The 27,240-nt window shown below is 51.6% G+C and overlaps 13 protein-coding genes across 13 annotated transcripts; 8 read left to right on the top strand and 5 right to left on the bottom strand.

Moving 5' to 3' along the window:
* Window positions 1–466: 466 nt before the first annotated feature.
* On the top strand, window positions 467–2,686 carry EJ05DRAFT_488167 (uncharacterized protein; the record flags this gene model as incomplete). Its single annotated transcript, XM_033745680.1, has 1 exon — window positions 467–2,686. One exon carries the CDS (start codon window positions 467–469, stop codon window positions 2,684–2,686), a length of 2,220 nt encoding a protein of 739 aa, XP_033597844.1.
* A 500-nt stretch (window positions 2,687–3,186) lies between these two features.
* On the top strand, window positions 3,187–4,965 carry EJ05DRAFT_488168 (uncharacterized protein; the record flags this gene model as incomplete). The annotated part of the gene is made up of 1 exon (XM_033745681.1): window positions 3,187–4,965. One exon carries the CDS (start codon window positions 3,187–3,189, stop codon window positions 4,963–4,965), a length of 1,779 nt encoding a protein of 592 aa, XP_033597845.1.
* A 1,206-nt stretch (window positions 4,966–6,171) lies between these two features.
* Window positions 6,172–6,732, bottom strand: EJ05DRAFT_488169 (uncharacterized protein; the record flags this gene model as incomplete). The annotated part of the gene is made up of 2 exons (XM_033745682.1): window positions 6,172–6,253; window positions 6,377–6,732. 2 exons carry the CDS (start codon window positions 6,730–6,732, stop codon window positions 6,172–6,174), a joined length of 438 nt encoding a protein of 145 aa, XP_033597846.1.
* A 702-nt stretch (window positions 6,733–7,434) lies between these two features.
* Window positions 7,435–8,521, bottom strand: EJ05DRAFT_488170 (uncharacterized protein; the record flags this gene model as incomplete). The annotated part of the gene is made up of 2 exons (XM_033745683.1): window positions 7,435–7,490; window positions 7,543–8,521. The coding sequence occupies 2 exons, from the start codon at window positions 8,519–8,521 to the stop codon at window positions 7,435–7,437; spliced, it is 1,035 nt and encodes a 344-aa protein (XP_033597847.1).
* A 1,153-nt stretch (window positions 8,522–9,674) lies between these two features.
* EJ05DRAFT_100156 (alpha/beta-hydrolase) lies at window positions 9,675–13,152 on the bottom strand. Its single transcript, XM_033738927.1, has 3 exons — window positions 11,494–13,152; window positions 10,846–11,436; window positions 9,675–10,792 (listed from the first exon to the last, which is right to left on the bottom strand). The coding sequence occupies exons 1-3, from the start codon at window positions 13,043–13,045 to the stop codon at window positions 9,891–9,893; spliced, it is 3,045 nt and encodes a 1,014-aa protein (XP_033597848.1). The 5' UTR covers window positions 13,046–13,152; the 3' UTR covers window positions 9,675–9,890.
* A 1,595-nt stretch (window positions 13,153–14,747) lies between these two features.
* On the top strand, window positions 14,748–16,100 carry EJ05DRAFT_100205 (uncharacterized protein). The gene is made up of 2 exons (XM_033738928.1): window positions 14,748–15,349; window positions 15,416–16,100. Exons 1-2 carry the CDS (start codon window positions 14,855–14,857, stop codon window positions 15,938–15,940), a joined length of 1,020 nt encoding a protein of 339 aa, XP_033597849.1. The 5' UTR covers window positions 14,748–14,854; the 3' UTR covers window positions 15,941–16,100.
* On the bottom strand, window positions 16,084–17,176 carry EJ05DRAFT_519129 (uncharacterized protein; the record flags this gene model as incomplete). Its single annotated transcript, XM_033748718.1, has 3 exons — window positions 16,084–16,529; window positions 16,585–16,920; window positions 17,075–17,176. The coding sequence occupies 3 exons, from the start codon at window positions 17,174–17,176 to the stop codon at window positions 16,377–16,379; spliced, it is 591 nt and encodes a 196-aa protein (XP_033597850.1). The 3' UTR covers window positions 16,084–16,376.
* Window positions 17,177–17,379: 203 nt separating this feature from the next.
* On the top strand, window positions 17,380–19,184 carry EJ05DRAFT_100214 (uncharacterized protein). Its single transcript, XM_033738929.1, has 4 exons — window positions 17,380–17,512; window positions 17,563–17,632; window positions 17,684–18,200; window positions 18,465–19,184. Exons 1-4 carry the CDS (start codon window positions 17,462–17,464, stop codon window positions 19,021–19,023), a joined length of 1,197 nt encoding a protein of 398 aa, XP_033597851.1. The 5' UTR covers window positions 17,380–17,461; the 3' UTR covers window positions 19,024–19,184.
* A 161-nt stretch (window positions 19,185–19,345) lies between these two features.
* EJ05DRAFT_488175 (uncharacterized protein) lies at window positions 19,346–19,900 on the top strand (the record flags this gene model as incomplete). The annotated part of the gene is made up of 1 exon (XM_033745684.1): window positions 19,346–19,900. One exon carries the CDS (start codon window positions 19,346–19,348, stop codon window positions 19,898–19,900), a length of 555 nt encoding a protein of 184 aa, XP_033597852.1.
* Window positions 19,901–21,048: 1,148 nt separating this feature from the next.
* On the top strand, window positions 21,049–23,127 carry EJ05DRAFT_532737 (Arginase/deacetylase). The gene is made up of 10 exons (XM_033749087.1): window positions 21,049–21,391; window positions 21,475–21,571; window positions 21,821–21,885; window positions 21,937–21,978; window positions 22,029–22,179; window positions 22,234–22,257; window positions 22,305–22,326; window positions 22,381–22,649; window positions 22,700–22,795; window positions 22,852–23,127. Exons 1-10 carry the CDS (start codon window positions 21,143–21,145, stop codon window positions 22,971–22,973), a joined length of 1,137 nt encoding a protein of 378 aa, XP_033597853.1. The 5' UTR covers window positions 21,049–21,142; the 3' UTR covers window positions 22,974–23,127.
* A 176-nt stretch (window positions 23,128–23,303) lies between these two features.
* EJ05DRAFT_100323 (putative progesterone binding protein) lies at window positions 23,304–24,050 on the top strand. Its single transcript, XM_033738931.1, has 3 exons — window positions 23,304–23,552; window positions 23,691–23,748; window positions 23,808–24,050. The coding sequence occupies exons 1-3, from the start codon at window positions 23,397–23,399 to the stop codon at window positions 23,984–23,986; spliced, it is 393 nt and encodes a 130-aa protein (XP_033597854.1). The 5' UTR covers window positions 23,304–23,396; the 3' UTR covers window positions 23,987–24,050.
* A 64-nt stretch (window positions 24,051–24,114) lies between these two features.
* Window positions 24,115–24,714, bottom strand: EJ05DRAFT_512920 (uncharacterized protein; the record flags this gene model as incomplete). Its single annotated transcript, XM_033748380.1, has 1 exon — window positions 24,115–24,714. One exon carries the CDS (start codon window positions 24,712–24,714, stop codon window positions 24,115–24,117), a length of 600 nt encoding a protein of 199 aa, XP_033597855.1.
* A 611-nt stretch (window positions 24,715–25,325) lies between these two features.
* Window positions 25,326–26,861, top strand: EJ05DRAFT_493976 (zeta-crystallin; the record flags this gene model as incomplete). Its single annotated transcript, XM_033746153.1, has 3 exons — window positions 25,326–25,365; window positions 25,862–26,574; window positions 26,631–26,861. The coding sequence occupies 3 exons, from the start codon at window positions 25,326–25,328 to the stop codon at window positions 26,859–26,861; spliced, it is 984 nt and encodes a 327-aa protein (XP_033597856.1).
* Between the last annotated feature and the right edge of the window lie 379 nt (window positions 26,862–27,240).

Raw genomic sequence — 27,240 nt, forward strand, 5'->3', positions numbered from 1 at the left:
TATGAAAGGGGTCTAAATATCTCTCAATTGCATAACTTGAACACATTCCGTTCTTGAGCAACATGGGCGTATCGTCTCAACAATAGACGTGCCGGCACAAGGGATACAATTGCATAGGGACGAAGTTGTCAGGCTTATTGTGAATTGACGACGTATTGAAAATTGGCCCAGAGGCATGACGCAGTCCTATTGTGTTCCTTTCATGCACGCAGTGGTGAATGATCCGCCTGTGCGCGCAACTCATTGACGACTCTTTGTCCAACACAAACAATGTCAATCGACACATAATAGCTTCACTTCACTTTCACAGCTGTTTCAAAATTCTACGCATGACAAATCATATGCTACCCTCCAGGGCCAGTAGCCTTGTTTTATTTGCCTTGCGCTCTTCTTCTTTCCTCCACGTGCATGTTCCCTCCAGCCTTTGGCAGATATTTCACACATTGTCGTACTTCCACATGCAACTATGTCGACCATGGAGGAAGAGTCGCTGGCTGTTGCCCAGCTCAGAGTGTTCCGCGAATCACTGATCGAGAAGAACGAGTATTACCATGCCTTGTTGTCGCGAGAAATGGAATACGAAGTTGTCGTCCAGGACATCTCAAAACTGGGCGATCAGAGCAGAACATATGAGTCTCGGAGGCAACTGACCATATACTCACATCAGACACGAAACGCATTCGTCGACAAGAGAGACACCGAAAAGCGAATTGCAAGGCTGGAACTTGCGGTCGCCGAGGAAATCGCTGATGCAAATCGTTCCTGGTGGAAGAGGAACACGAACAAGGGGAAGATCACCGCGGCAGCAATGCCAGCGACGGATCAGGGAGCACAGCTCACAAACCACGATGAGTCAAGTATAGTGGCAGCGGAGCTTGCACAAGAGAAGAGTGCATTCCGGTCGAAAGCAGCGTCGCCAAAGACTACAGCTGATCAGGAGTCCTCGCTGCCAACACAAACGCCACATCAACATCATTCACGACAGACCCCCATATATCCTCCCACGAAGGTGACTTCTGCCTTTGAACTTCAGGGTCACTCAATCACAACCACCTGGGCCCATGAGGATGACAGCGACTGGGGGAGAGATATTGAGACAAGTGTCTATGAAGCCGTCGTTCGCAACCCAGTCACTGCACATTCACCTCCCTCTACCAAACTCTCACCCCTCATAGCACCGACCATCGATCTTCCGCGCCCGAATGTCCCGCCTCTCGGAAACCACTTCGGGTCGAAGACATACGCCGACCTTCCAGATGTCCTCCTTCCCCCTGATATTACCCATACTACCGCTCCATCTGGAGAAACTCACAACTACTTTATCAAAGCTCCGATTGCCCTACTTGTCCTTTGGATTATGTTGAAATTGATGAGCATACTCTACAATGGCTTGTCCGACAACTACAACGAAGACATATCAGACGAAGCGCCGCCACCAGTACCACCTAGGTATATACAGCCGGAGTTTCCAGAGGGCCCCCAATACCCTTTATCATGGGCGGCTGCATACGCCGACAGACAAATGTTGATGCGGATGGGAGATCCAGAACCCGGAGCACCCGTCAGCTCGCGACTACTAACCGGCCATATCCGAGGCAGCCAAGTCCATTTCAATGCGCAGACCTTGTTGAACAAGTACCGCCAAACGCATCGGAGGACTGCTACGTCGGACTGGAAGAAATACAACTGGTCCCACGAGAGGGAGGGCTACCTGGCAGCCCAGAAAGCCAAGAAGGAATTGGCTGAGCAGGAGAAGACTGCTAAAAGCAGTCCCAGCAGGGAGATGCCTCGTCCGCCCGTCTTGGAGAAGACAATCTCTGGATTGCCACCTGGCGAGGAAGCAGTCCGCCCGCAAAGCAGCATTCGTGGGGTGGCGCCCCTGAAGCCGATACAGAAGACTGCCCCCAGCATCGCCCCCTTGCAGGCGTCTTCAAAGACCACACTTGGGAGTCAAGCCCCTGAGGATGTACCATATCTTCAACTCCCAGTGGCCGAAAACCCAGTTCTGGCAAAACTGTGGAACAAGGTTCCCGAGGACGTCCGCAAGTATGTGAGATCTGACATCACAACGTTGCGTCTTCGGCCACGCGACACGCCAAGTACGGATGATCTTGGCAACAGACGGACGTGTGGTGCCTGGGCGCTTGCGGGCTCGTTGGTCGCCGCTCTGGACCCTCACATACTAGATGTGCCGGCCATGAAGGAGCGCAGGAAGGTGTACTACAAAAAACTCCTTCCTCACATGGAGTTGACGGACGATGACAAAAACGACGTTATCAGAATCTGTGGCGCCACCGACTGGATGTCGGTGGACAGGGGAACTCGAGAGGACTTGTCGTCGGCTGATGATCGAAGGAGCCGAGAGAAGCCGGGGCCCAAGGGCACAAAGGATTACACCATAACGCAGCTCGAGAAGGGGCTGAAGAAGTTTTGCCGCGCAGAAGGGTATCCGGACTTCCGCTTCTTGTATGCGCAGGTGCTGGCTGAAGAAGCCTCGGGGCTTCCGGTGACATCGGAGCAGGGCGCGCTGAGCACATATCGGTTCTCGGAGCCAGGCGTCACGGAAGACCCCAGGGCGCCAGTCCTGTGGGTGCGGGTTGTGGAGATGGTGAAGGGGGATGGAAGGCACTACGAGGCGATGGTGGAGTTGTTGCGCGGTGAAAAGGAGTCGGGATTTGGTCGATAGGACCCTACATATCATAGTGTAGGTTACGGGCGTCTGCACATAATACTACCGCGATTTGGACTTGTTACTATTGGCTCACCTATCAGTCGTGGATTCGCACTCATCCGGGATAGCCTAAAGCAGTTTTGCTGTATTTCTTCCTTCGGATGTGACTTGCAATCGGCATTAGTCGCGACTCCGGGGGGTCTCGAATCACACATATCAGGTTGAGATTGAACACATACTGACTTTTCGTCCGCTCAGAATAGTAGATTTCACGTTGATCTAGGTGCATAATGCATCTTCGAGCGCGGACCCAACGACAAAGACTCTCTACTAGGTGCTATTGGTATCACCATGTGACACTGCATCGCGTGACAAAGTCCATGAACACCCCCTTTCAACCTTCCAAACCAAACAACACTCCACATCACTCACACCTTGGATGCGAAGCATTTACACTGTACCATCACATACAAAACCTCACCAAATTCCATCCATCCCTTCCACCTCCATCCCCAATGCCTCCCACCGTCATCTCGACCACTATGTGCCTCCGAATCTCGACCCTCCACCGCACAGGTATCGAGACATTCGAGTACGATCTCTGCCTTGTAGGACGTATGAAGGCTCTCAAGATCGTCGCGAATCAGCGCCGTCTGAAAGACGACGATCATGAGCGTGTCTGGAGCGATTGTACGCGGTCTTATGAGAGAAGGGTTACTTACAAGGGGTTCAGTAAGCGATATGTCTTGGGAGAAGGGAGTGGAAATGCCGGGGGAGGACAGGGGAACAGTGACGAGCGACATAGATGGCGGCGTCTTACGGAAAGAAGATATGAGGAAGAGCATGGGGATGGGCTTGATGTGTCCCTGGACAACGTCCTCCGAGATCCGTCGAGCCTTGATGCTCAGGATGGGTCAGATGAAGAAGCTTCTTTTGTCTCTACACAGGACGGTCTACCGAGTATCAAGGCGACGGGGCAGATGAAAACACAAGTTGGACGACGGTCGCAACATAATTCGACATCTTCTTCGCATGGCCTCACTCACAGTCCAGATTTCGACAACAAGGAAAATATCCCTCCCGAGGGCTACTACGCCCCTGTGTGGCCGTTTGACGAACCAGCATTACGGTCTCAGAGGCCTCATGATTCCGAAAGACACACTGCCCCTGTTCAGAGTCACCATCCACATCTACCACAACGACACACGGGACATGTGCCTCCCACACAGGCCACATATCCGACCGGAAATGCTCCTGGAGCGCGAAGCAACATTCCGGAGCAAGCATACGCCCAGCCAAAGCCTTCATGTGGCACCAACTACGCCGGCGGAAGAAACAAAACTGCTCCCAGTCAACGCTACAAAAGAACAGTATACACCATAACCACGCCCCCACAAAGCCATCCCCAACATGCTGGCCGTCAACCCGGAGGACCCCAAAACACCGCCTCTGGTCCGAACCATGCACCGCAGAATCACACCGGACACAACCAACCATACACCAATATGCCCACAGATATGCCATACTGGCCTCCTCCACCATCATACAATACCAGCCGCAATGTCCCTGATATGAGCTCTCACAAGTCCCGCCCTGTCCATCCTCAGCACGTCTCACTCCCACACACTCCCACACACCACGACGCTAGCTCATTAACATCAACAACCTCATCAACCTCATCATCAACAACCAAGCCCCCTCACACCCCAATCCAAACCTCCAATCCAATCCACATCTACATAACCCGCCGCGCCCGGGCCCCAGATCATCCACATCCACATCCACATACACCCCAACCCCAGCATCCACCAAACCCCCTCTGCTCCCCTTTTAACCCCTCCCCAGCCTCCGACGAAACAGGCATCTCAAGACTCTCAAGTGTCTCAAGCATCTCGAGCCCCTGCCCAGTTTCGAGGGCGCCACAAACGAGGGTGCCACAAGCGAGGGGGACTGGGGGAGGGATGGGAGAGCGTCTGGAACAGCATGGGCAAGACGGAATGCCTAAATCAGCAGGTCGAGGCGGGTATAACAGTCCTGTTGACACTCTTTCTACGCCGTCTACGTCTCATTCTCCCACTACCCCTTCTGTTACATCCCCCAAAGCAGAACATACCGAAGATACGCCCTCACCGACGCCAACAACGGCAACTACAGGCAGTAGCACGCATGATGCGCAACAAGGCGAATGTGGAGGGAAGGGGTATGCGTACGGCACGGGCGGGGTGCGCGGGGGGGATTGGGGAGATATTGGGAGTTGGGATGGAGATGAAGTTGGGGATGAGGGGTGCGAATAGGAGCTTGTACGTGTGTGTAGTATACTCAATCAACCTGTAAGGCTATCAAAAAGAAGACGAATCGCGAGAAACAAGGAGGAGGGAGTGGCAAGAACAGTGTATGGACGGCTGTATGGCTGGATTTAGGGGGGGTGGGGGAGTGTACGTACTCGCAATGCTCGAATTACAAAATCCATACATCGTAAGAACCCAAAATCAAAGATCACAAACCCAAGATCTAAACCTCAGATCTAAAACCTAAGATCTAGAACCTAAGATCTAAAACCTAAGATCTAGAACCTAAGATCCAAAACCCAAGATTCAACATCATATCCCTCTTTAACAACACCCAAAGAACCAAAACTAGTATATACACACACAACACACAACGAAAAAACAAGATTTCGTTCCTTCTTCTTCTTCCTCTCCCCCCTTCGTATATAGTAATACATGTCAACAGTACATGTCAACAGTACATGTCAACAGTACATGTCAACAGTACATGTCAACAGTACATGTCAACAGTACACAGCAGCCGAGCAGAGTAGCAAGACAAGACTAAGAACCCATCCATACACGAACAGAGAAGGACGTATGGGATAGATAATAGCGCGAAGAATCTCTACTTCTCGAGATTGAATATCACGTATGTATGTATCTACCGCGAACACGGCGGACACGACGATACACGGACACGACGAGGCACAAAGAAACAGCTCAACGCAACGCAACACAGCATCACCATGAACAAGGCAACGAACAAGACCAACAACCAACAAAGGCCCAGACGACCCACCCCAAATTCACAAGAGTCCTTAGAAACCCATGCACTACAACAACAATCCATACTGACCACACGAACACGACACAGACAACACACAACCGATCAAAGAGAAATCAAGGTGCATAGACGCAGTACCTCATACCATACCATACCATACCAAACCATGCACTAACTCTACCCAGCCAGCCAGCCATCCAGTAGTCACTGACAGCCGTTTAAAACCAAAAAAAAATAGGGAAGATATATACACCGTTTCGTGTTTTTTTTCTTTCTTTCTCGCTCCTCAATCTCAGGTTTCCACATCGGTGGTGCGCACTTGGCGTCTCAATCCCTCACCCTTCCTCCTCTGCACTCTACTTCCCCTTCACTCCCTTCTACAGCAAAACCTCTAATTCTCATGACCTCCACGTCCTCACACCCCAGTCACTCTCCATCCATCAAACCTACGCCTTCCTCTCCGGATCCTCCAAAATCCCCTCCGCCTCAAGCCGTCTCCGCGCCTCCTCCAACGCCCAAGTCTGAATACTATCCCAAAAATCAGCACACATCACTTTTTAATCCCCCGTTTTTCATCTCACCCCTCCCCTCCCCCTCCCTCTCCCAGCCCCTAAAAAAACAAAGAAAAAAACTCAAAAAAAGGAAACTCACCTAGTATCAGGCTTAAACGCAAACGCCACCCCCGCAACCAAAAAGCTGCCAAAAAACCCATAAAACCAAACATTCTCCCACCCTTCCTTCTCGTACTTCTGCCCCGGCGGGACGCCAAAGAGCCAGCCGCTGGGCGGGTCGTAGTGGCTTTCGTGGCCACCCGGGAGCTTCTTGGTTGTGCTGAATGGGGCGGCGGCGGTGATGGATGTCAGGCGTGTGAGGTGTGTGTGGGTGGGCTTGAAGGGGCGGGAGAGGGCTGTTAGGCGGGGGGTTGTGGTGCTTGTCGTGGTGCTGGTTGTGGTGGTGGTGGTGGTGGTGGTGCGCAGGGCGCTGCGGGAGAGGGTTTGGAGGGACATTTTTGGTGATGGTCTTGATGGTGGTGGTCTCGTGGTCGTGTTAGGGTTGAGCGAGAGGTGGACTCTCGGGCTGTTGGGGTGGTGAGGTCGAGGAGGTGGTGGTGAGGGCGAGAATGTCGTCGTGATGTGAGGTCGGGAGTTTGCCCGAAGTTGAGATTGGGGTTAGTCAGCGGGCGGGCTAGCGCGGCCGCGGGACCTGAGGTAGTACAGTAAGGTACCTATGCAGGTGGATGTCAGTGCCAAGTCCGTCAGGGCAGCCAAAGACATGACGAAATCACTCAACACATTACAGCCGTCACAGTCACAGTCGGAGGCAGATAATTGGAAATCCCTCGAAAGCGTCTTGTTCATGTGAGTGCGGACCCCGCTTGGTCTCGCAACGTAAATATACTAACGCCGTTCCAGCTCATCACGGATTCATCTACCCCTGCTCCTTACTGACGAGCGCGTCCCTTGAAATATACATCTCATCCCCACGGCATAACATACTGATTGATATTCAGCAACCCATATTTTCATGACCCAATAATATTGACACAATGCCCTCTACCGAGGTAGGTGCCGGAGAAAACGCCAGAGGTCCGGAGACAAAGGAAGAAACCTCGAATGCAGAAAAGTGGTGCAAGCACATTACACAACGCTCACCCGAATGCTCGCAGCTGAAGCAAAATGCATGAGACAAAGGGGGTTATTCTGACATATTCAGCGCCGTGTATGTCTCGTGTCTCGCGTGTGTCGGTCGGAAGAGCTTGCGCTGCCTGCGATTCTGGTCAGTAGGAGAAGAGCAAGGATGGGATCAAGTCTACTTACTTTCGCTTGTCGTGTAATCGCTGTAGGTGTACTCCGAAGTGTAGTCACTCTTGTCGTCGTATTTCCGGTCATGCTTCCTCTTCAGCCCAAGGGCGAGTGCTAATCCACCAAGAATAGCAGCGGCACCGCCAACACCACCCAACTTAGATTTGGTCTCCTTTGTTGGCCTCGTGGGACCTTGACCGTGCCATCTTCGGCCACCAGCTGCACCGCCGGCATGCGAGTGGTGACTCTCGATATTTGTCTCCTCACGGACGTGCCTCTTGCCGCCGATGCCAAAGATGGCGAGAACAGAATCGAAGATGGCTCGAGCGCAGCAGAAGAGGCAGATGAGCAGCAGCAGAATGGTGCCAGCCAGCACGCCAATGACGATACCAGCAATAGCACCACCGCTGAGACCACCACCTCCACTGCCGCTCACGCTCACGTTTGTGCCAGTCGGGACGGTGCTCTCAAACGGAACGGTGATGGTGGGCGAAACGGTAGCTGTAATCACAGTGAGACCGGAGCTTGTAGGTCGGAGAGGAGGAAACGGACTCTGAGTTATGGCGCCACCGTCGTTGTTCATACACTGGCCTGTACTGGGATCATTACAGTACTGACCCTGACCACAGCAGCTGTTGCCACACTTTGCGTATGTGCAACCTGACGTCGGCGAGGGTTGGGATGCAGCACCAACGTAGGAGCTGTAGACTTGAGTCTTGGTGACCAGATCAGTCTCGACATATGTTGATGTCCAGTACTGCCAGTAGCCATTATCAGCCTGTGTGACTTGAGCACCGCTTGCGCAGGTTGCTTGGTTGTTGACGACCTGACACTGCTGGCTCTCGGCGCAGCAGAGCCATCCTTCCCAGCCGCACGGGTTGGCACATCCTGCTCTCTCGACGAGCACGACGCTCCTGTGCACGAGTGCGTAGACTGGGTTTGCTGCGACAAGACGTGAAGCAGTCAGAAGAAGGGCGGCGGTGGGGAGGAGCATCCTGGCGATCCTCGAGCAACGAAGCAGCTCGAAGATGGGGATGGCTGAGGAACGAAAGATGGTAGGAGGTTGAGAAGAGGCGAGAGGAGGTAGGTCGGAAGGATATTGTGAGGCAAGTCGCAGCTGCTGGGAGAATAGAAAAGGCGTCTGTAGCTGGCTGGGAAGTCGAATATCGGAGAGGACGCGGGGTTTATGGATTCTGTGAGGGTGGTGGGAGCTCTAATTACTATAGCTCTCTCTCTCTCTATACTCTTTCTCGGGTCAAACGTCGTGCGAAAAAGCAGCAACAATTGACGTCGCAATCAGAATAAGAAGAAGAAGATAGGTCAGTATAGATTTGCAATAGCAGTGAAAAGTGTGTAACTTAGCAGTCAGTTGCAGAATTGTGCAGAAGTGGGCGGGGGTTTGGATTCTTTGCTTGTCTTTCGCTGGTCCTCCCAACCACACTCCCAGCCTCTTTTCCGGCCACCGAGGGGAGGGCGGCTCACTATGCTTAGTGCGAACAAAGAAGTTAATTGAGGAGGCTGGTGGAAGCTGCAATTGATTGATGAATGACACCACCGGAACTCTATGCTTTGTCAATCGATGGACTATTTTTTTGGGGCTCTATCAGTCGCGGAGGAATTCTTTAATCGGATTAGAGGAAGGAGAGGACAATAAATCATCGACTACTTCTGTTTCGACGTCGATTGTGTTGACTCTGTGCGCAGGCCAAGACTCGAGCAGTTGTCGCCAGGCAACGGGCACGACTCACGGGCGGGATCCCCCTGCCACAATACCCCCCAAAATACCCCCAAATGCCCCCCAATGCCCCCAACTACCGGCCCGTTATAGCTGGTCGATCCGGGCTCTCAGCGCCAAAACGCCCCCCGGGACCCCGCTAAGTGGCGCACTTTTAGCCTCAAGTGCCTCATACAGCACTATACTGTGTAGCTAACGTTAATATTAGCCTCCCCTGCACTGTATAATCGCTTCACTAGCCAACTCATCTATTATCATCACTAATTACAAGTATATAATATCGTCTCAAAGACATCAACGCCAGTCTCGCTCGTCTATGCCAACATGATATTATCTATGTATGTGACTCGCCATGCCACGCCCCTATGGAGTGATTATTACATCCCCCACCCCAACCTGTTGTTTCCCCCAGGGACTACTTTCAACCAGACATGCTCGCAAGGGTATCCAAATACTAATATAACCACGTCCGAGTAGACTGAAATATATCGCTCAAACACTGCTTCTGCCGTCGAAGAACGCGCGCGCTCCGGAAAAGGTCGTGTGTGGTATCCAACTTCCTCATGCAACACCCAAGATATTGGTACATGGGAGCTTGAGAGATCGATCAAGTTTAGGATATCTCGTCTCATGAAGCTCTCTTGGCTGCTCTGGAACTGTGCTCGACCGCTGCCGTCCAGTCTTCCCATTCCTTCGACATCTCCATCAGCAGATTGCCCATCACAATGGGATTGGCCATCAGCCCATGTGATTCTCCCTCCAGGATTCGTACTTCGCACCGCCGCATAATCCGACCAAGCCAACGCACATTTTCCACTGGTACGCGACTGTCTTTGCTTCCGTGGTGTATCACAACCCCTCGTGTTATATCCTCATACCGGAACCCAATCGGATATCGCGTCTCCAGACAGACAATCAAGTCTGTCGCCGGGTTCGCATTCGTAGTCGCTCTCTCCCAGATGGCAAATGTCAGCCTCTCATCCAACGCTTCCCGCCGTTGCTGTGCTGCTTCATCCTTGGCCTTCTGCACTTCCACCGTGGCCTCAAACTTGTCTGCACTCGGGCTACTCGGTGTCAGGTTGAGCGCGCTCGAATTTGGCGCGATCAGATCCATGCGAGCCATCGACTCTTGTCGCGTCTGTGCCATCGATCCTCTGGGTGGCGCCTGAGGCGCACTGGAACCGGTGCTCTTTCTCTTCGTCTTCCCCGCCGGCGACTTGGGCATGCTTCTCGTGATACTGGCACTCGTCGTGCTAAGAAAGGATGCATTTGCAATCTTCAAGATCGACGGTGGTAGTGTTCTAAGAAATCGTTGCGCGCGCGGAAGCTGACCACCAGGCGCTGCATTTTGGTGGACCCCAATCGGTGCCATTTGCGAAGGCGGGATCCAGGGTGCAAGAAGGTGCACTTTGCCCCTGATGTGCTGTGGCATACGCAAGGCTGTTGCGAGCGCATACACTGCGCCTGCCGAGTGTGCAAGAACAGAAAACTTGGGTATCCGCAAGGCCTGGCAGATCGTGTATATATCGTCTGGATTAGACAGTTAGCAAAGTCCAGTTCCATACACAATTTACCCTTCATACCTGTCCAGGTCAACGGCGTGACATTCTCGTCTGCCTCGCTTCCACCAATTCCAGGTCGATCAGGCGTGATCAAGCGCAGCTTTAATGTCTTTGCCAATTCATCATAGAAACTCATCACATATCGAGTCAAGCCCATACCAACACAGCAGAACACGGCAAAGCCCTTCGGGTCGCCTACTTCAGAAAACGAAATTACTCGACCGTTGGTAGGATGCCGTACTTGCTGACTCAATCGCGGAGCATTAACAAAGTCCTCGATGGTTTGTTCCATCGAGTCTACACTAGCAGGTCTATCCTCTCGAATTGGCCGCTGCGGAGACTGCACAGCTGGAGAGGCTCCCTTCTTCCCCGTCCGCTTCTGCTCTTGTCGTGGCATATCCGGATGAGACCATCGCTTTCCCTTGCGTCCGGTCGACGATATGCTTGCCGTACGCGATCCAAATGGTGATTTGTACGGTTCCGATGTGTCGTACTCACTCGACCTTGTCTGCCTTTGCCGTTCGGCCCCCCTGTCTCCTTCAAAGTATGCTTCATCCGGCGAAGAGAGCGGTGAAACACCGCCCTTATTCTTAGACTCCGCTCTACGAACATCTATAGCCGTACTTGTTGTTCGTTGCGGTGTCAAGTTGTTGTTTTGATTCTGCTTACTTGTGGAATCCTTGCTGCTTGGCGGCGAATGCGGTATCTGGTCGAGGGACTGTAAGACGTGGTTGTAGTTGATCGGTAAGGGCCCCATGGGTGTCATCGGGGTCAAGGGAGCATGCATATCGTTTCCAGCATCGCGATAAAGGGGTGCTCGCACAATTGTCTCCTTCACTCCAGGGGGCGCAAGAGTATCCTGTCGCTCTGTTGAATAGATGCCTAGAATTTTGCGCGCTTTGGTATCTGAGTCGGAGTGTCGTTTCTCCCATGCACTGGCTACCGTAGAGGTGGGAGATATTGGCGACAAGTCCGAAGTTGACAGCTCCTCCGCACCTCCTCTTGATAACCTAGCTTCTCCGGTCATGGCCCCATTCTCACTCGATTTCTCCCGGAACCATGCCTTTTGCTTCAACTCTTCTATCCTGCGCAACGCGCTTATATCCTCGTTGGTGGCCTTCTCTTTTCCCTTGGGCGACGGGGTGGGTTTGGTCTCCTCTTCTTCAGGCACTGCAAGTGTTCTGGCCTCAGCTGGACGATCTCGCCGGCGCTCCCTTCTTGGTGAACTGCTACTATGTCTCAGTGACGACTGCCTCTGTGGAACAGCGCCTCCTGGCGTTAGCGGTCCATCCGGCGTAATGATAGCACTTGACGCAGCCACCAATGTCATCGGAGGTGGCTTTCTCTTCTTCTTTTTTGTACCTGGTAGCGGCGCTGCGTGGGTTGATTCCTCCTGTATAACGTTACCAGGAAGAAACTCGATATTTTTTTCCGAGTGCAAGTGTGCCTGCGTAACGAATTCGATAGCGGCAGCAGTGACACTGGCGTCAACCTCCGACGGCACGCTGAAAGATCTTGAATCTCTCTTCAACCGCTCGCGAGAACTCATGTAAAGCAAGCTTTTGCCTCTACCACTACGCCTTGTGCTTTCACTAGACGTCCTACTTTTGATCGATGGTTCCGATGGTCGCGCGCCTGCCTCAATGCTAATATTACCAATGCTGACCGCGTCATCCCGATCATACGCCGAGTATGCTGAATGCAATGATGTAGTGGATTGTGTGGTGCGCAAACATTCCTTGTAAGACCCTGAATCTCGTTTCCACGACGGTCCTGGCGATCTTGGAGACCTCGGAGTCTTCGGTGCTGTGAGCGGTGATAAGCCAGACGGAGGTTTTGAGGTTCGTACGATCGGAGGCTCGGCGGCGTCGTGAGGATGAAGAAACTCTTTCTCGCTGAGCTGTTCAGGCAGATCTAGGAAGTTGACGCGCTGCGCATGCGGACTGACAGGTGTTGAGCGGGTACCATCGATCGGAGGAATGTTCTCGAAATGGTTGTGCGCCGGAATGGAGATAGCGGACAAGGAGTCTATTAGTGATGCGATGACCTCCGGAGACGTCGACTGGTGACCCTTGGCCGGTTGATGAGCTGGCCCACGAGACTCCTCTGGGTGATTTGGCGCTGGAGGAAGGGAGGACGTTCTGCGGCGGCGTGTACGTCCTGGAGCAGTCGAGGCATACGAGTCCGGAACCGACGAGCCCGGGAGCTGCTGAGGATCCATGGTATGATAGTCCGTTTATAAGACTTGAGAGTAGGGGGGGTATCGGCGACTGTATCGACCAGGTTCTCTGATGTGTGTAACCGCAGGAACGCTTCTATTGACTGGTGAGAAGGGAATGCATGTCCTTGACGATGGCGAGAGCGCAGCACCACGAATCACAGCGCAGGACGCGCAGGGATGATAGGGAAAAAACTGGTGCAAACCAAAAGAAGGTTCAAGTAGCCAGGAGAATATGCATGTAAGACGCGAGGAACCAAGAGGGAAGCCGACAAGGAGGTATATCGAATTGGAAGCGAATGAACAAAGAGAGAAAGTAGGTTTGGGGAGTGGGCCAGATGGATTTTGCTGCATAAGACATAAAGACATAAGAGGACAGAGGGTCGGCGAGGCTAAAGAGAAATCATAGGCTGCTTCAGCCCAACGTGCCTCCACTTGGCACTGTGCATGCTGCAAACGGCGAACTTGCGCACGTGCCTGGTCTGCTCTTCAGGGGCTCGGCTGCTCCCACGCCGGCCGCGGCCCACTGCATTCTTCCGCGTTGTTGCGTCGTTGGCGCTGCCTTCACTTCCACTGCCCCGTCTTCCACGTCAGGCTTCTCTATAATACCACGACTACTTTGAGTCGTCTGGTCCCTTGTATCATGTCTTGTGTGATGCCTCAGCTACGACCGGCCGTTCCACCAAAAACCTCCAGGACCGTAGAGCAAGTGTCGCCGTCGTTCTCGTATAATACACAAACCACGCTATGGCAGTGTAATAGTGCATTCTCGAGCGCTCCCCACTTGTTGACAGGGGCGTTAGTAAAAGCTGGAGTCCGATAGAAGAGGCCATAAGAGCAGGGACTTGTACCATACTAGACTGTCAGGCATGATCTATGCCCGACCACGACTCATCGCTTCACTGCCATTGATTTGGAGGCAAGATGATGATCAATATCTATGTATGCACACTCATGGTGGTACATCATCTCATCTTCATCTAGTGCTACATACAGAGCCCGGGCGAAATACATCCTCACATCTCGAGGTTACGCGCAGGATGTACCATGCATGCTTTTCCCATCTACCGTTCCGCTGTTCCGAGTTGTTTATTTTTCGAGAACTGTTCCATAAGATGCTTTCTGGGGCCCTAATTTGACAACATGAGCTTAATCTGCACCAGCGCTGTGGCGTGCCGCTGTCAAGAAATGTCAAGATGCATCCTCATTTTCCAATTGGCGGTCCTATGATCCACTGCACTGCGGTGCTCATCTAATTTAATGGCCGGCTAAAAGGCAACGGTATTAGGAGCTGCTCAGGTTCTGCTAGACTCGGGGGCAGGCTAAGACATATGTATAAAAGTGGTACGCCATAGTAGTTCACGGCTATATTTCGCATGCCTATGGACTACTACTATAGTATCACATCGACTACTGCCCTTAGCAGTGAGAACCTCATGTGCCAGGGTTGGTTGGCATGTTGTCTACAGTTGGGCAGCGAAACACCATCAATTGTCGACGCTATACAATAAATTATTACTGATCGAGTCTCGACCTTCCAACAAAGGCAAAGTACCGTTAGTTGGATGGGATGATACATATACATATTCCTCACTTGCATCCGTGCACGTACCACATAACCTTGTGCACGAGCCACCAAACACACATGAACTCCTGCCTGCACCCTTGTTTGACAGTTGTCAGAAGTCTACGGTGCTTCCTTTACATGGAATTTACACTCCGCTACGTCATCCTGCATTCAACACCATTCACTTCCTGCCTGACCTGACGCGCTCTCTCAAAGCTCTCCTCTTGCACTACCTTCCTTTTGGCATGCACGCATACTTCTCACTTATCATGCTAGACGCTCTGATCTCGCTCCCGATCTTCTCCTTCTTCCTTCTTCCATTATGGACATCATGGACCACACAGCTCAACCTCGCCTTCTTCTACATGACATGGGCGACCTTCGTCATGTCGCACCCGGCCTACAACGTTGAAGTCGTGGGGACGCTGTTCATCCGGCTCATATTCTATGTCATACCTGCGTTGGCATTTCTGGCGTTCGATTGCCTGGTGCCCAGTATATCGACAAGCATAAAGGCGCATGGCGACGATGCACTGCCGCGTAGACTCGGGCGCAAGAAGGTCGCAAAGGTAGTCGGTGTCTCGCTGGCGAATGTGCTGCTGGGCGTGGCCGCACAAGCAGGTATCGAGTTACTAGCCACCAGAGTACTCCACGTCCGCAGCGTCGTCAGGATTAATATTCAACTGCCGTATCCCTGGGATATGTGGATGGACGTAGCCAAGGCATTCGTGATCCGCAACGTGAGTTTCTTTATTCCATCCACTAGTTTAATCCAAATAGTTTTGAACTAACAAGTCCTATATCAGATCCTCCAATATTATATCCACTTCTACGTTTTGCACCGCTCGCGTACCCCGGTCGCTAAATACCACGCTTCATGGCACCATTCGCTCCCGCTTCCGTTCTCCATTGCTGCGACGTACGATCATCCGCTGCCATACCTCATCGGGCATTGGCTACCGACCTTTATCCCTGCTGCCCTCTTCCGCTTCCATCTACTCACCTACTTCCTGTTCCTGGGACTTGTCTCGTTGGAGGACCTCTTTACCTGGTCCGGCTATACCGTCTTGCCGAGCCACATCCTGATGACGGGTATGGCGCGACGCCGTGATGCGCATATGCTTAGTAGCGGCCAAGGAAATTTCGCACCATGGGGTGTGCTGGATTGGGCGCACGGAACGGGCTTGGGTAAAGATGTTGTCGATGATTTGAAAGCCGAAGCAGAAAAGAGAGACGTCAAGGGGAAGGCGAGCAATGGGGTAGAGAAAGGAGGGGTCTTCTTGGATGAGGCGGGGGAGAAGATGAAAAGAAGGGGTAGAGCGAAGAGATAGTGGTGCATCAGCGAGCTGATGACTTACATGTGACAGTTACACAATCTTTTTAAAGCGTTAGATACCCGTCTGCAATGCGATATATTGTTCGTTAATGTCATTACAACCGAAGTGGAGAATCTGAGACCGGTCGCTAAAGCAATCGTCGCGCGTGAATTGATCAGGAAAATATGTGCTGTACCGCATACGTTCGCAAGCTCTGTCACATATCAAATGCTGAGAGAGCCGCCCTCGCACATCGGTTGGATTTTAAATGGTTGTTGGATTTTCGCTGCTTGATACAGTATCGTAATAACCCCTAAAGACCCAAAGTATGCCAGTCAAGAAACGGCTGCTTGAGACGGCCGCAGCACTAGAAGGCCGATTTGCCATGCACTTTCTTTCAACCATTGACTCCGAGTCCCATTCTTCCCCCGTACAACCCACGCTCGCGCATCTAGAAGACCATCTCGTGTGGCTTCTGGCCCTTGCGTAGACTGAAGCTTGAGCTCAGGTAGGCGACCAGGTCCCGGTCCTTCTTTACTGCTGATAAGATGGACTTGTCCACGGATTTTTGGTCGGCCGCACGGCTGCTGTCTATCGTCTTCTTCTATTATTACGGTCAGAAACCCTCCCAATTTGATGCCTCCACTTTCATGACTTACCTCTGGCTTCTCACCCTGCTTGAAGAAAGCCTCCTCGCCAGGCTTCTTGGAAACCTTGTCCTTGGTGAAATAACCCTCGCCCGAAACCTTCTCAACAATGCTGCTGTCCACACCACTCACGTCCACCTTGGTGCTGGTGGCGATGACATATCGGGCGTTCACTCTTCGGAGAGGAACACCGTTTACTTTGAAAGGACCGGTAACGAGAAGAACACCTTGGTCAAGGGTCTTGAGGAGAACGACGCGCTTGCCACGGAAGCGGCCAGCGAGGAGGATGAGAATGGCACCGGGTTGAAGGGACTTGCGGTACTGGGTTGGACGGATAGACTTGCGGACCTGCACAAAGATACTCATTAGCATGTTGTTTCAATCAGAAGCCACAGTCAAGCTTGCGCAGCTACGTGTGCGGTAAATCGATATGCGCCCCATCTCTTGGTGACACCGGTGGATTCTTGCAGTCTGCTCTGCTCGTTCATGGAAAGCTTCGTACCTTTCGGGGTGTCTTCTCGTCCTCCGCCGGGTAGTACCTGCTGGCCTTCTCCGTCGCCTGGGCCTGGAATTTGGCGATGGTAGCGTCTGCGGTGGCCGACATTGTAATTGCGCGCTCCGTGGACCTCAAAGAAAAGAAGAGGTGATTTGGTGTGCTGGAGGAGTTAGTATTCGTGTGGTCGCTGTCTCTTTCGGTTGTTCACGATTAGCGAATTCAAATTCCAAGTGTGCGGCGGCAGATATTCGGACGTGGCGGCGCTAGACTATATTCAGCGGCCGCGGCGACCTGGGAGTTCCTCGGATCCACCCAAGCCAAGGAACAAGCTCAGTTCATTCTCACTGCTCGTAAGGCACCGTCGACATACATATACAGCACAATATTCCCGTCATGTCTGTGTCACCACTTATCACATTCAAGGCTGGCAAGTGTGAGCTCGACGTAAGTATTCTGCAGCTATAACTTGCACCTCTCCGCTAACTTGCCCATAGGATAGCAATCCACCAAATGTCAAATGCTCCCCAACACCAGGCTACATTTACCTTTACGTTGGCGACGATGGTACACCACACCCATAGCTGTTCATGATGGTGCATTAGCTAATGTACTCAGAACTCGTCCATTTCTGCTGGCGTCCACGCTCCGCACCCGCCTCCGAACCTGAACTCGACCTGCTCATGATTCCTGGCGACGGTTCTTTCATACCATATACTGGGCCCGCAATAAGTGGCTTCACCTATACACAGCGACCTCCTACAAATGGTCGTATCTATGTTCTCAAATTCAATTCGAGCTCTCAGCGACAGCTATTCTGGATGCAATCCAAGAGCCAGCACCCTGACGGACTGCCGTGCTACTTCAGCCCGAGAGACGGCAAGATTGGTCATATTGTAGACATGCTTCTTAATGGAGAGGAAGTCGACGTCGCAGATGAGCTACGAAATGTGAACAACGAATTCCGCTATAGCGGCAGGTCGGTTGACGATGACGAGACGATGGAAGACGCGGATGCACCGGACCGCCAGCGCCATGGCAGTAGCAGTGGCGGAGCAGGTGCGGATGCTACTGGTGGCGATATCAGAGAGGAAGGAGAGGGATCTCGTGAGGGTGGGGCTGATGGTGGCCGAGCGTAGGTTTGCCTGCATCGTTGCAAGTCATTTGTCGCGACACTGGGAGGCGTTCAGGAAGCAAGTCTATGCTGTAACACTCGGCGCTCAGCGGTAACACGAACAACGAACAAAGAAGAAAGAAGAAAGGCTATGCAAACTCATGATTCTGTACGCATAATCAAAAGAACAAGCCAGCTGCCCCGGCTATTGTATGGCTTGCTTCCTGGAGTGTTACCTAGTGTGCGTCCTGTCGTGGCTCGGGATAATGGACTAATCGGATGTAGTGCGGCGGGTCACTCCTCGACAGACGCATCAACAGTCGTGCAGAACTTCCTGAACTCGCTTAAAGGAACCGGCATGAGCTCTGGTGGTAGCCGACAGCAAGCAGATAAGCCATTTACAACACTTCCCGACCTCCTTGCTTCTTCAGTCACGCTACCAGTAATCGAATCCGCTGATGATACCTTACTCGACTCGCTATGTTCCAATCTTCCTCCAATGATTCTACTCTTAGCTCAAGATATTGATGATATTGCTGAAGTAGATCCCGCTTCTGATACCGCGCAAGCCGCCATTTCAGCGCTAAGCTCCGATCAGAAACGAGATATCCTTAGGCGAGTGGCAAGAAGTCCGCAGCTGCATCAAAGTCTTGGGAGCCTGACGATGGCCTTAAGGGACGGTGGCCTACCAACTGTTGGCGAGGCATTAAAGATCAAGGTTGAGAATGGAGGGTTTCGGGGAGCAATGCCTCTTGGTGGTGGAGAGGCTGTAGAAGCTTTCTTAGACGGGGTGAAGAGGACTGTCCAAGAAGAGAAGCAACAGAACGATATGGACACTGATTGAAGGTAGACATCTACCACACCAAGCGAACCTATTGTCAAGTGGTATACCACTGCCCCAAACGAGCCTTCCATGGACACCTGGTGGTCGAGACACATGATGGTCAAATTAGAGAATGCACCGTTCGACCACATTGCATACGTATCGTATTCCCTCTTGCGCCATGGAGGCTGCTTCACTCTCCACCACGTCACAGTCATTGATCGTGATCTCTGGACTGACCTGTGAATTCACCTGCTTCATCAATATAAAAAGGAACCACTAGGTTGCCGTACATATATCATCACACTCCTCCTTTATGCTAACTTCCTGACCAAAGTAAATCATGCCTTTCTCGGACCAATATTTCGAGCAACCTTCCCCTTCGAAGAAGACGACGACTCGCGTTCCGACAGGAATCGGATCCAAGGCTCCGACATACGCTCCATCAAGGATTGTACCAAATTACACGACAAACGCCTTGACAAGAACCGCACCAAAGTACACGACGAACCATCCAACAAGCACCGTACCAAAGCACACGACAAAGCCTCCACCAAGTACCGTATCCGGAGCTCCGTCACAGGCCTTGACAAGGAACTTGCCTCAGAATCCGTCGCTAGTTTTAACAAGGACCGAACCTAGGAATCAGACACTGGCTTTGACAAGGACCGAACCTAGAGATCAGACACTGGCCTTGACGAGGACCGGTTCTAGGGCTCCGACAGAGGCCTTGACAGGAATCAATCCCTGGGCTCCAAGAGAGCCTACGACAAGGGGCTCGGTAAACTTCACCACAAGGATTCCGCCAAGAAAGAAGACGAGCATCGTCATCACTCAGGGGACCATCGGTAATCTGAACTGCACCAACATTAATATCATAAGAGCTCGTCGCCCCTAGAGACGATGTGCACAGCCCTTATCCAAGTCTACGCATGTGCATGCGAAAAGATCATCGTGATAACGCCTTGTGCGCATTCGCGGCTAGAGAAAGCATTCTGCGAGCGCATCAAGAAGAATTCACTTGCACCTTCGAGACATGGATGTGCGGCTCATCCAGGGCTAAAGATAGAAATTGTTGGAGGACCAGCAGAGAAGTTACATGAACTTTGCGAAGTTTGAATACAGAATTTATCTACCTGTACCAGGCAACGGACTAGAGCGGAGTCCTTGACTGTCAGCAATCTTACACTAACAACTGTCATATTCAAACATCGCGAAGACCTCAGCTGGCCTTGCATTACTGTCTTCCAATCACGGGACTCTTAGCTCAGAATTACCAATAGAAATCTCCTTATAAACCATGTGCACCTTAAGCGGACGGATCTGTGCCTGCGAATGTGACAAGTGCATCAGGTTGAGAATGTGCAACACGGCCAAGAAGTAAAGTCATGTATGCTTTTTCGTCAAAAGCTCATCGACATCTCCGTCCAAGGATATATGTCTAGCCGACGCGATCAAGACTTGACAAGAATGAATATATGCACACAGTAGAGATATTAGTTCGCTTACATGAAGATGTTAGTAGAGTAAAAACCCCAGAGGCTCCTTGCGTAACTAACACATCATGAACTAGTCAGTGTCCGCCATATGAAAGCATTTCATGCTTGGTAGATTACCCTATTGCCTAAAAGTGCAGTATATCCACTTTCGGACGCCTCGGCCGGGGTCATTGGTTGGGTCCAATTGCAGCCGGAGGCGCTTGTCCGTATCTGGTAAGGCTCTCACGCTCCCTTATCGTCAGAAGGTGGCGTAAACATATTATACAGAAGGTGTAATTATAATCTGAGGAGTCAGATTCTCTACGCTGGGTCGAGTTCTGATAATACGCCCGGGCTGTGACCGTAATGGGATAAACAAAAGTCAATATACCTTTTAATACCCACTTTTAACTTCGGTCTTGCTGGCCTCAGGCTCCATTTTCAGGGATCTTACGGCTTCATAGGGAGCTAAGTAATCTTATCTCTGTACACAAGCAGGCTCAATTTACCAAAGAATCGCTATCTAGGCCCTCCGGCTTATGTCCGATTGAATGTGCCGTCTTCTGCCTGTCATGCCACATACATGTGCTCAACGAATGCATCATCCTCGACGTCGTGGAAAACAATCACCCCTTCATGATCTCTTATCTTCATAGTAAATCATGCTGGTTTCACTTCTTTCTCTAGCTGGCTTCGCAATCGCACGCGACATCACATTCGCCCCAGTCTACGCGTATGACAGCCAAAATCCCATTCACGTCGATACACCAGGATTGTCCGCTGATGTGACAACTGCTAAGTTCGTTGGGCTCTCTACTTTTGCCAATTTGCCGTATGTGCATTGTCTCGCTGGGAAGGGAGTTGAGGTGGAAAAATATGACATTGCCATCATTGGAGCACCCTTTGATACTGTGAGTGAGACGATCCATATTTCTATGTGAACGTTCACCTTCTCTGCCGCTATAGTACATCAGACTAATCTAATTGATGTCAGGGAGTGACGTCTAGGCCCGGTGCACGCTTCGGACCTAGAGGGATACGGCAAGGCTCGACTCGCATTGACCCGGGATCCGCATGGGATGTGTACACAGGTATGTTGTTTGCTGCATCCTGTACAACCAAGTTCCTTGACAGGCGTCAACGACATCCTGTACCTCCTATCATACGCAGTATATAGCCCCAGTGGTCTGTGAATGTCTACAAACCAAGTCTATGCCCTTCACGGAAAGCTACGTGCCATCATGACGGCTACCAGCAGGATATAACGCTGGTTACCGCTTCCCCGACCAATCATCAGACCGCGTCCTGCATTACTGAAAGTGACACTGACAAGCAAAAAGGAGATAACGTTTTCCAGTCCTGGGCAAGGATTGTGGACTGCGGCGACGCCCCTTTGACATATCTCGTAAGTCTTACCAAACCCTCAAAGGAGCAGTGAGGCTGATTCTATACCCAGGATAACACTGTCGCACTGAAACAGCTCGATGCAGCGCACAAGGTCAGTACGAGATCTCGACCAACTTGCTAGGCTGGCTGAAACTTGCCCAGATAGTCTCAGGTCGTGAAACAAATTCTAGTCAGTACACGACAGCTCGAATTATAACGTTAGGAGGAGATCATACGACTACTCTATCAGCCTTGCGCTCTGCGCACAATCATTGGGGTCCAGTCAGCGTGATCCACTTTGACAGTCATCTTGGTATGTGAATCCGTGTATCTTTAACAGTCAGGCTGGCTTACAATAACATGATAGACACTTGGGACCCTGATGTTCTAGGTTAGTCTCGAGAATCGTCATGTGTAACTGTTCTAACACTCAAACAGGGGGTGGAATATCTCACTATGCGTAGGTAACCACCAATCCAGCTTCAAGCAGTCTCTCTGACGAGAATCCTTGTAGTGGCGTCAACCACGGCACATTCTTGCACATCGCCCATGAGGAAGGTTTGATTCGGAACACATCTGCCCATGCAGGTCTCCGAGCACCCATGTCCAGCCCCAAAGGCGATCTGAAGAACGATCGACGATGCGGTTTTGCAATTGTCACAGCTCGAGATATTGACAGGATCGGTATTCAGGGGGTCATCGAAACGCTCAAAGCGCGAGTTGGATCGACGAATGTTTATATCAGTGTTGACATCGACGTACTTGACCCAGCATTTGCCCCGGGTAGGTAGCATACCCGTGCGATGATATCTTTGCTTACCTGCTGCGCTTAGCTACTGGTACATCTGAAGTCGGAGGTTGGACGACAAGAGAACTGCTCAGCATTCTCGATGGGCTCGCAGAACTGAATATTATTGGTGCAGACGTTGGTGAGCTTTTTCAGAATCCTGATATGTACCTTCCGGACTGACTGAACCGTGTACAGTCGAAGTTGCACCGATATACGACAACCCTGGCGAGACTACGGTGCTTGCAGCAGCTGAAATTGTTCGATCCCTGATAGCGTTGATGGTGTATAACCCTGTCAAGACCCTGTCTACAGTGTGAAAGCCGCAAAGGTGATACTGTATCACTACTGTAGTAGCGTCTGTTTCAGGGTCTAACTGTAATTCTCAATCCTTGGCACATATAGACAGAGACCGAAATGGTCAACAATGGGACCATTAGTTGGCGTGAACTGTAACGGACGCAATTCACACAGTCTACTCACTCTATCCTTGTAAAAGAGACCAACATTGTACCCATGTTCTATGTTCACAGCACCAGATTAGACGTCTTCCACTGTTGACATCAACGCGTATTATGTATCCCACTCCTCCTATTCGCTCATTCATCCCTACGCACTACCACCCCGCAAACGCACGGTCCGTGCTCTAGCCACTCAACACCTCACCCCTCAACTGCACTAACGACATCACACATCGCTTTCAACCCAAAGATAGACATATTGTCACATACACAGCAATCACCATGTCAGATTCAAAAGGCCACGTCCAAGAACCCAAGAACTTCGCTCCCAAGGTGCCCGTCACACTCGACCCTCCAAAGAGCGACCCCATCACGCAAGATTATCTGGCCAAGTGCGATGGTACGCATGAGGGTTATCCGACATATGTTGCGATAAAGGTGTGTATTCCTCAGATATCTAATAATGTATTCTCTTTCTCTGTGTTCAATGTCGAGTGGAATGTGATGAACACAATGCCGAGCGGCAATGAATGCACAGAATGCATGAATATGCAGATTCTAACCGAGCTACAACAGGGCAAAGTCTACGACGTATCTAACAAAGATGCCTACGGACCGGGAGGGCAATATCATGGTAAACCGATCTCCATCTCTTGATGGCTCAGGCTGTTGTGCATGAACTCACCGAATCAGTCTTCGCCGGCAAAGACGCCTCACGTGCGCTCGCGAAGTCGAGTCTGAAAGCCGAGGAGGCGGTGCCGCAATGGCAGGATCTGGACGACAAGGAGAAGACGGTACTGGAGGAGTGGGTTACGTTCTTCAGTAAGCGGTACAATGTCATGGGCGTTGTGCAGGGGGCTTCGAACTTATGAGGCAAGGGGACATGTAGAAGGTGGTCTGGATGAGGCATACGCAGCATAATGCTTGATATCAAGAGTTGCTAAATACACAGTCATCGATCTATGCCTTGCTCATTGCTCCTGGCATGCAGTGTCATCGCCTATCCATACTTCTCCTCCCACCGCGTCTTCGGTCGTGAAGTCTGCTGCTTCGCGAGCTGTATCCCGATCAATATCGGCCTCTTGTCCCTCCAAGACAGACCCTTTCGACCACCCCTCATATTTGCCCCCTCGGCAGGTTGCTGCTGCTCATCCCTCGGAGCCCACTCCGCCACCATCTCATACTGCCCGTCTTTCGCATACTGCTGGAGCGGATTCCCACCAGGGGCGCCTTCCGCTCTCTGCCCACCCGCCGGACTTCCCCCTCCAGCCGCCTGCTGCGCCATCATATCTGCTTGCATCCTTTGATATGCTCTCGCCATTGCCTCGAAATGCGCGCGTGCCCTTTGCGCCCACATCTCCTCGACGGCGCTGCTGATCCGCTGGCTTTGGCCCGCTCTGCGGTCCGGCCGGAGGCCGGCTGGCCAGGACTTGCCCTGGCAGGCATAGCAGGGCTGATCGTGCTCCTCGATGACCTGGACGATGCGCCAGGCTGACCAGCAGGCATTGTCGTCGTCGTTGCGGGCGGAGTCGCAGTGTGTAGCGACGGCGAAGCCCTCGTGGTTGCACATATGGTATATGCAGTGGATATAGTTGCACATCTTGAATGCTTTGAGGTAAGGAGGGGATGGAATGTATTGGCTTGAGATTTATGACAGTCTGAGAGACTTGTCAAAAGGTATGCTGTAGATGTTTTGTTTGTCCAAGGGGTTTGTTGTGAGGCTGGTAGAGGACAGAAATAGTAGCCTTTTATACTGCATTTGGAGCAGAAGTCTACTTCGAGTGCTGGCAAGTACCCTGTCAGAATCTGCTCAGGCCCATAGTTGTCTACTTCACAAGGTCCTTGCGCATGGGCATCATGTCAGAAACCCAGGATCACTTTCTCGGTGAACTCGGTGACCAGCCTGCAGTAGCTCGTCATCAACTCTTCCCAGGATTTCAAATCTTACGAGGGCTGGCTGCAAAGGCCTTACCTCGGCCATGTCCAGCATTTCTCTTCTGGCTGGGCTAGTTGCATGTTCTTCAAGGGGAGTGCGGTAAATACAGATGTTGCAGATATCGAGGCAAGAGGAGCCAGACATATTCGAATTCAGAGCCAAGCTCTGAAGAAAACATGGATCTGCACTGATATATTTCGACGGATCGATCGTCCGGGCCGGCATGTTGATGCAGTATCTTACACAAACTGCAACGAGGTTGTACCTTCGTATTCATGTGTTTCACAGCATTCCTGACAACCTGCAGTAGCTCAGGTGTGTAGCACTGTGAATTTGATTACGGGGGGGTAAGGATGCTGCTGCATGGACGTTATACACTCTACTCGTACTTTTTTCTCAGGGTCTCAGCCGTGGCTTGCCAGTACATTGACATGACGGATGTATACAAACTTGCTTGCTTATCCCTGTTTTGCTGTTAAAACCAAAAAAAAAACATCCATGGTCCAAGTTACTGTAGATCCGGCCACAGCCTCGGCTTTTGCCCCGCGGTCGATCTCCCGACCATTAACATCGAATTCACCTAGACTGCCACAGAACAACACCTGTGGACAGCTCTTTATGATACGTCTACTATTCAAGCATAGACCTTGATACATTCTGGAATATGCGGGCTTTCACCATCAAGGAATTCAAAAAGGTGACTGGACAGTCTCGAAGGAAATACCACGACCCCCATGCTGACTCGTGCTACTACGTCCGTAGGGGTTCGACCATCTTGAACCCGGTGAGGCTCCAAAACCAGAGCCATCAGCAGGCAACATACTGGTACGAGTTACGCACGCTGCAGTTACGCACGTCGATCTGTTGTATGCGCAAGGGCTGCATCAGAACAATCGACGTCACATGAAGCCACCCTTTATTCTGGGGATGGAATTCGCGGGGAATGTCGCTGCAGCACCCAAGGAGTCCAAATTCTCCGTTGGAACCAGAGTGTTTGGTGCTGGGACAGGTGCGTTCGGAGAATACATATCTGTGCCTGAAGGCCAAGTCCGTGAGGCGCCGCAGCAGTGGACGAATGCCGAAGCGTGTGCGGTTGGAGCCAGTGGCGCAATCTCTCAGGGGGCACTTGTCGATATCGCCCAGATACAGCCAGGGCAGATCGTCCTGGTCCTTGGTGCCTCTGGGGGTCTAGGTGTCATGGCAGTACAGATTGCCGCAGCATATGGTGCCAAAGTCATTGCCGTGGTGGGAAGTGAGGAGAAAGGGGAAGTTGTTAAGCGATTAGGCGCCACACATGTCGTGAGCTACCACGAACCGAAATGGGAGGACAAGGTGAAGAGCTTTACTCCTGATGGTGAAGGCGTGCATCACGTGTATGATTCTATCGGCGCAGTCCAGAGTAGCATACGATGCCTGAGATACGGTGGCAAGGTGATAATCGTTGGATTCGCTGCCAGGGGAGGAAAGATGGAAGAGCTCCAGATGAATCGCATTCTCTTGAAGGGTGTATCGGTCGTGGGATACGTAAGTTTGTCTTGGTGTTAGGCGATTGAGAGAAACTGAGGCTAAGCATATTGCAGAGATTTGGCGAGGAAGGTCGGAGAACGCCACAGCAGATTGAGAAGACTTGGAATAGTTTCATGAAGCTGGCTAACGAAGGTAAGATAAAACCTGTGATCTACAATGTCGAATACGCTGGTCTCGAGAGCGTGCCACGAGCATTGAAGGATATGGAGGCTCGCAAGCCATGGGGTCGTGCCATTATCACCATCGCAGATGAAGAGGCACTGAAAGATAGATCCAAGCTATGAATGTCAGCTGTGTATGCCCATAGAATTTGATGCTCGCATTCGATTCATTCCATATTGCGTGATGGTCCAGTAGTAAGATGGATGCAGATCGCGTCGCGTCTAAGGAATGAATCCATCGTCATCCCCGCGGTTCTACCGCACAGGCGGAACAAATTCCAGGGAAGATACGAATTATTCGGCGCCAGCATAACGTTCACAAGGTTTGTCTTGCCAGCTCGCTCGACCTCAACAGACCATCGCCTCCCTCGCTCTCTTCTTCTCGCATACTATTCGAGAGGTTCCACAGGCAACGGCCAATACATCATCTCTAGAACCGCCCCCACTTCCTCACCAGGACCATGTCAAAGACAGAAGCCATTGCGCTGAAAGACCAGGGCAA

This window comes from Pseudovirgaria hyperparasitica (genome assembly GCF_010093815.1).
Source record: "Pseudovirgaria hyperparasitica strain CBS 121739 unplaced genomic scaffold EJ05scaffold_13, whole genome shotgun sequence".
In the NCBI taxonomy this organism is placed as follows: domain Eukaryota; kingdom Fungi; phylum Ascomycota; class Dothideomycetes; order Acrospermales; family Acrospermaceae; genus Pseudovirgaria; species Pseudovirgaria hyperparasitica.

Excerpts from the sequence above, each read along its gene's own strand:
- EJ05DRAFT_100156 (XM_033738927.1), bottom strand. The coding sequence starts at position 13,045 with ATGGATCCTCAGCAGCTCCCGGGCTCGTCGGTTCCGGACTCGTATGCC. Across the intron at positions 11,437-11,493 it reads AAGCAGCAAGGATTCCACAA|ATGTTCGTAGAGCGGAGTCT; the intron begins GTAAGCAGAATC and ends GTACGGCTATAG. Across the intron at positions 10,793-10,845 it reads CACGCCGTTGACCTGGACAG|ACGATATATACACGATCTGC; the intron begins GTATGAAGGGTA and ends TGTCTAATCCAG.
- EJ05DRAFT_100205 (XM_033738928.1), top strand. The coding sequence starts at position 14,855 with ATGCACGCATACTTCTCACTTATCATGCTAGACGCTCTGATCTCGCTC. Across the intron at positions 15,350-15,415 it reads AGGCATTCGTGATCCGCAAC|ATCCTCCAATATTATATCCA; the intron begins GTGAGTTTCTTT and ends GTCCTATATCAG.
- EJ05DRAFT_100214 (XM_033738929.1), top strand. The coding sequence starts at position 17,462 with ATGTCTGTGTCACCACTTATCACATTCAAGGCTGGCAAGTGTGAGCTC. Across the intron at positions 17,633-17,683 it reads CCTTTACGTTGGCGACGATG|AACTCGTCCATTTCTGCTGG; the intron begins GTACACCACACC and ends TAATGTACTCAG. Across the intron at positions 18,201-18,464 it reads GGGGCTGATGGTGGCCGAGC|TGCGGCGGGTCACTCCTCGA; the intron begins GTAGGTTTGCCT and ends AATCGGATGTAG.
- EJ05DRAFT_532737 (XM_033749087.1), top strand. The coding sequence starts at position 21,143 with ATGCTGGTTTCACTTCTTTCTCTAGCTGGCTTCGCAATCGCACGCGAC. Across the intron at positions 21,886-21,936 it reads ACGCCCCTTTGACATATCTC|GATAACACTGTCGCACTGAA; the intron begins GTAAGTCTTACC and ends TTCTATACCCAG. Across the intron at positions 21,979-22,028 it reads AGCTCGATGCAGCGCACAAG|ATAGTCTCAGGTCGTGAAAC; the intron begins GTCAGTACGAGA and ends AAACTTGCCCAG.
- EJ05DRAFT_100323 (XM_033738931.1), top strand. The coding sequence starts at position 23,397 with ATGTCAGATTCAAAAGGCCACGTCCAAGAACCCAAGAACTTCGCTCCC. Across the intron at positions 23,553-23,690 it reads CGACATATGTTGCGATAAAG|GGCAAAGTCTACGACGTATC; the intron begins GTGTGTATTCCT and ends GAGCTACAACAG. Across the intron at positions 23,749-23,807 it reads ACCGGGAGGGCAATATCATG|TCTTCGCCGGCAAAGACGCC; the intron begins GTAAACCGATCT and ends TCACCGAATCAG.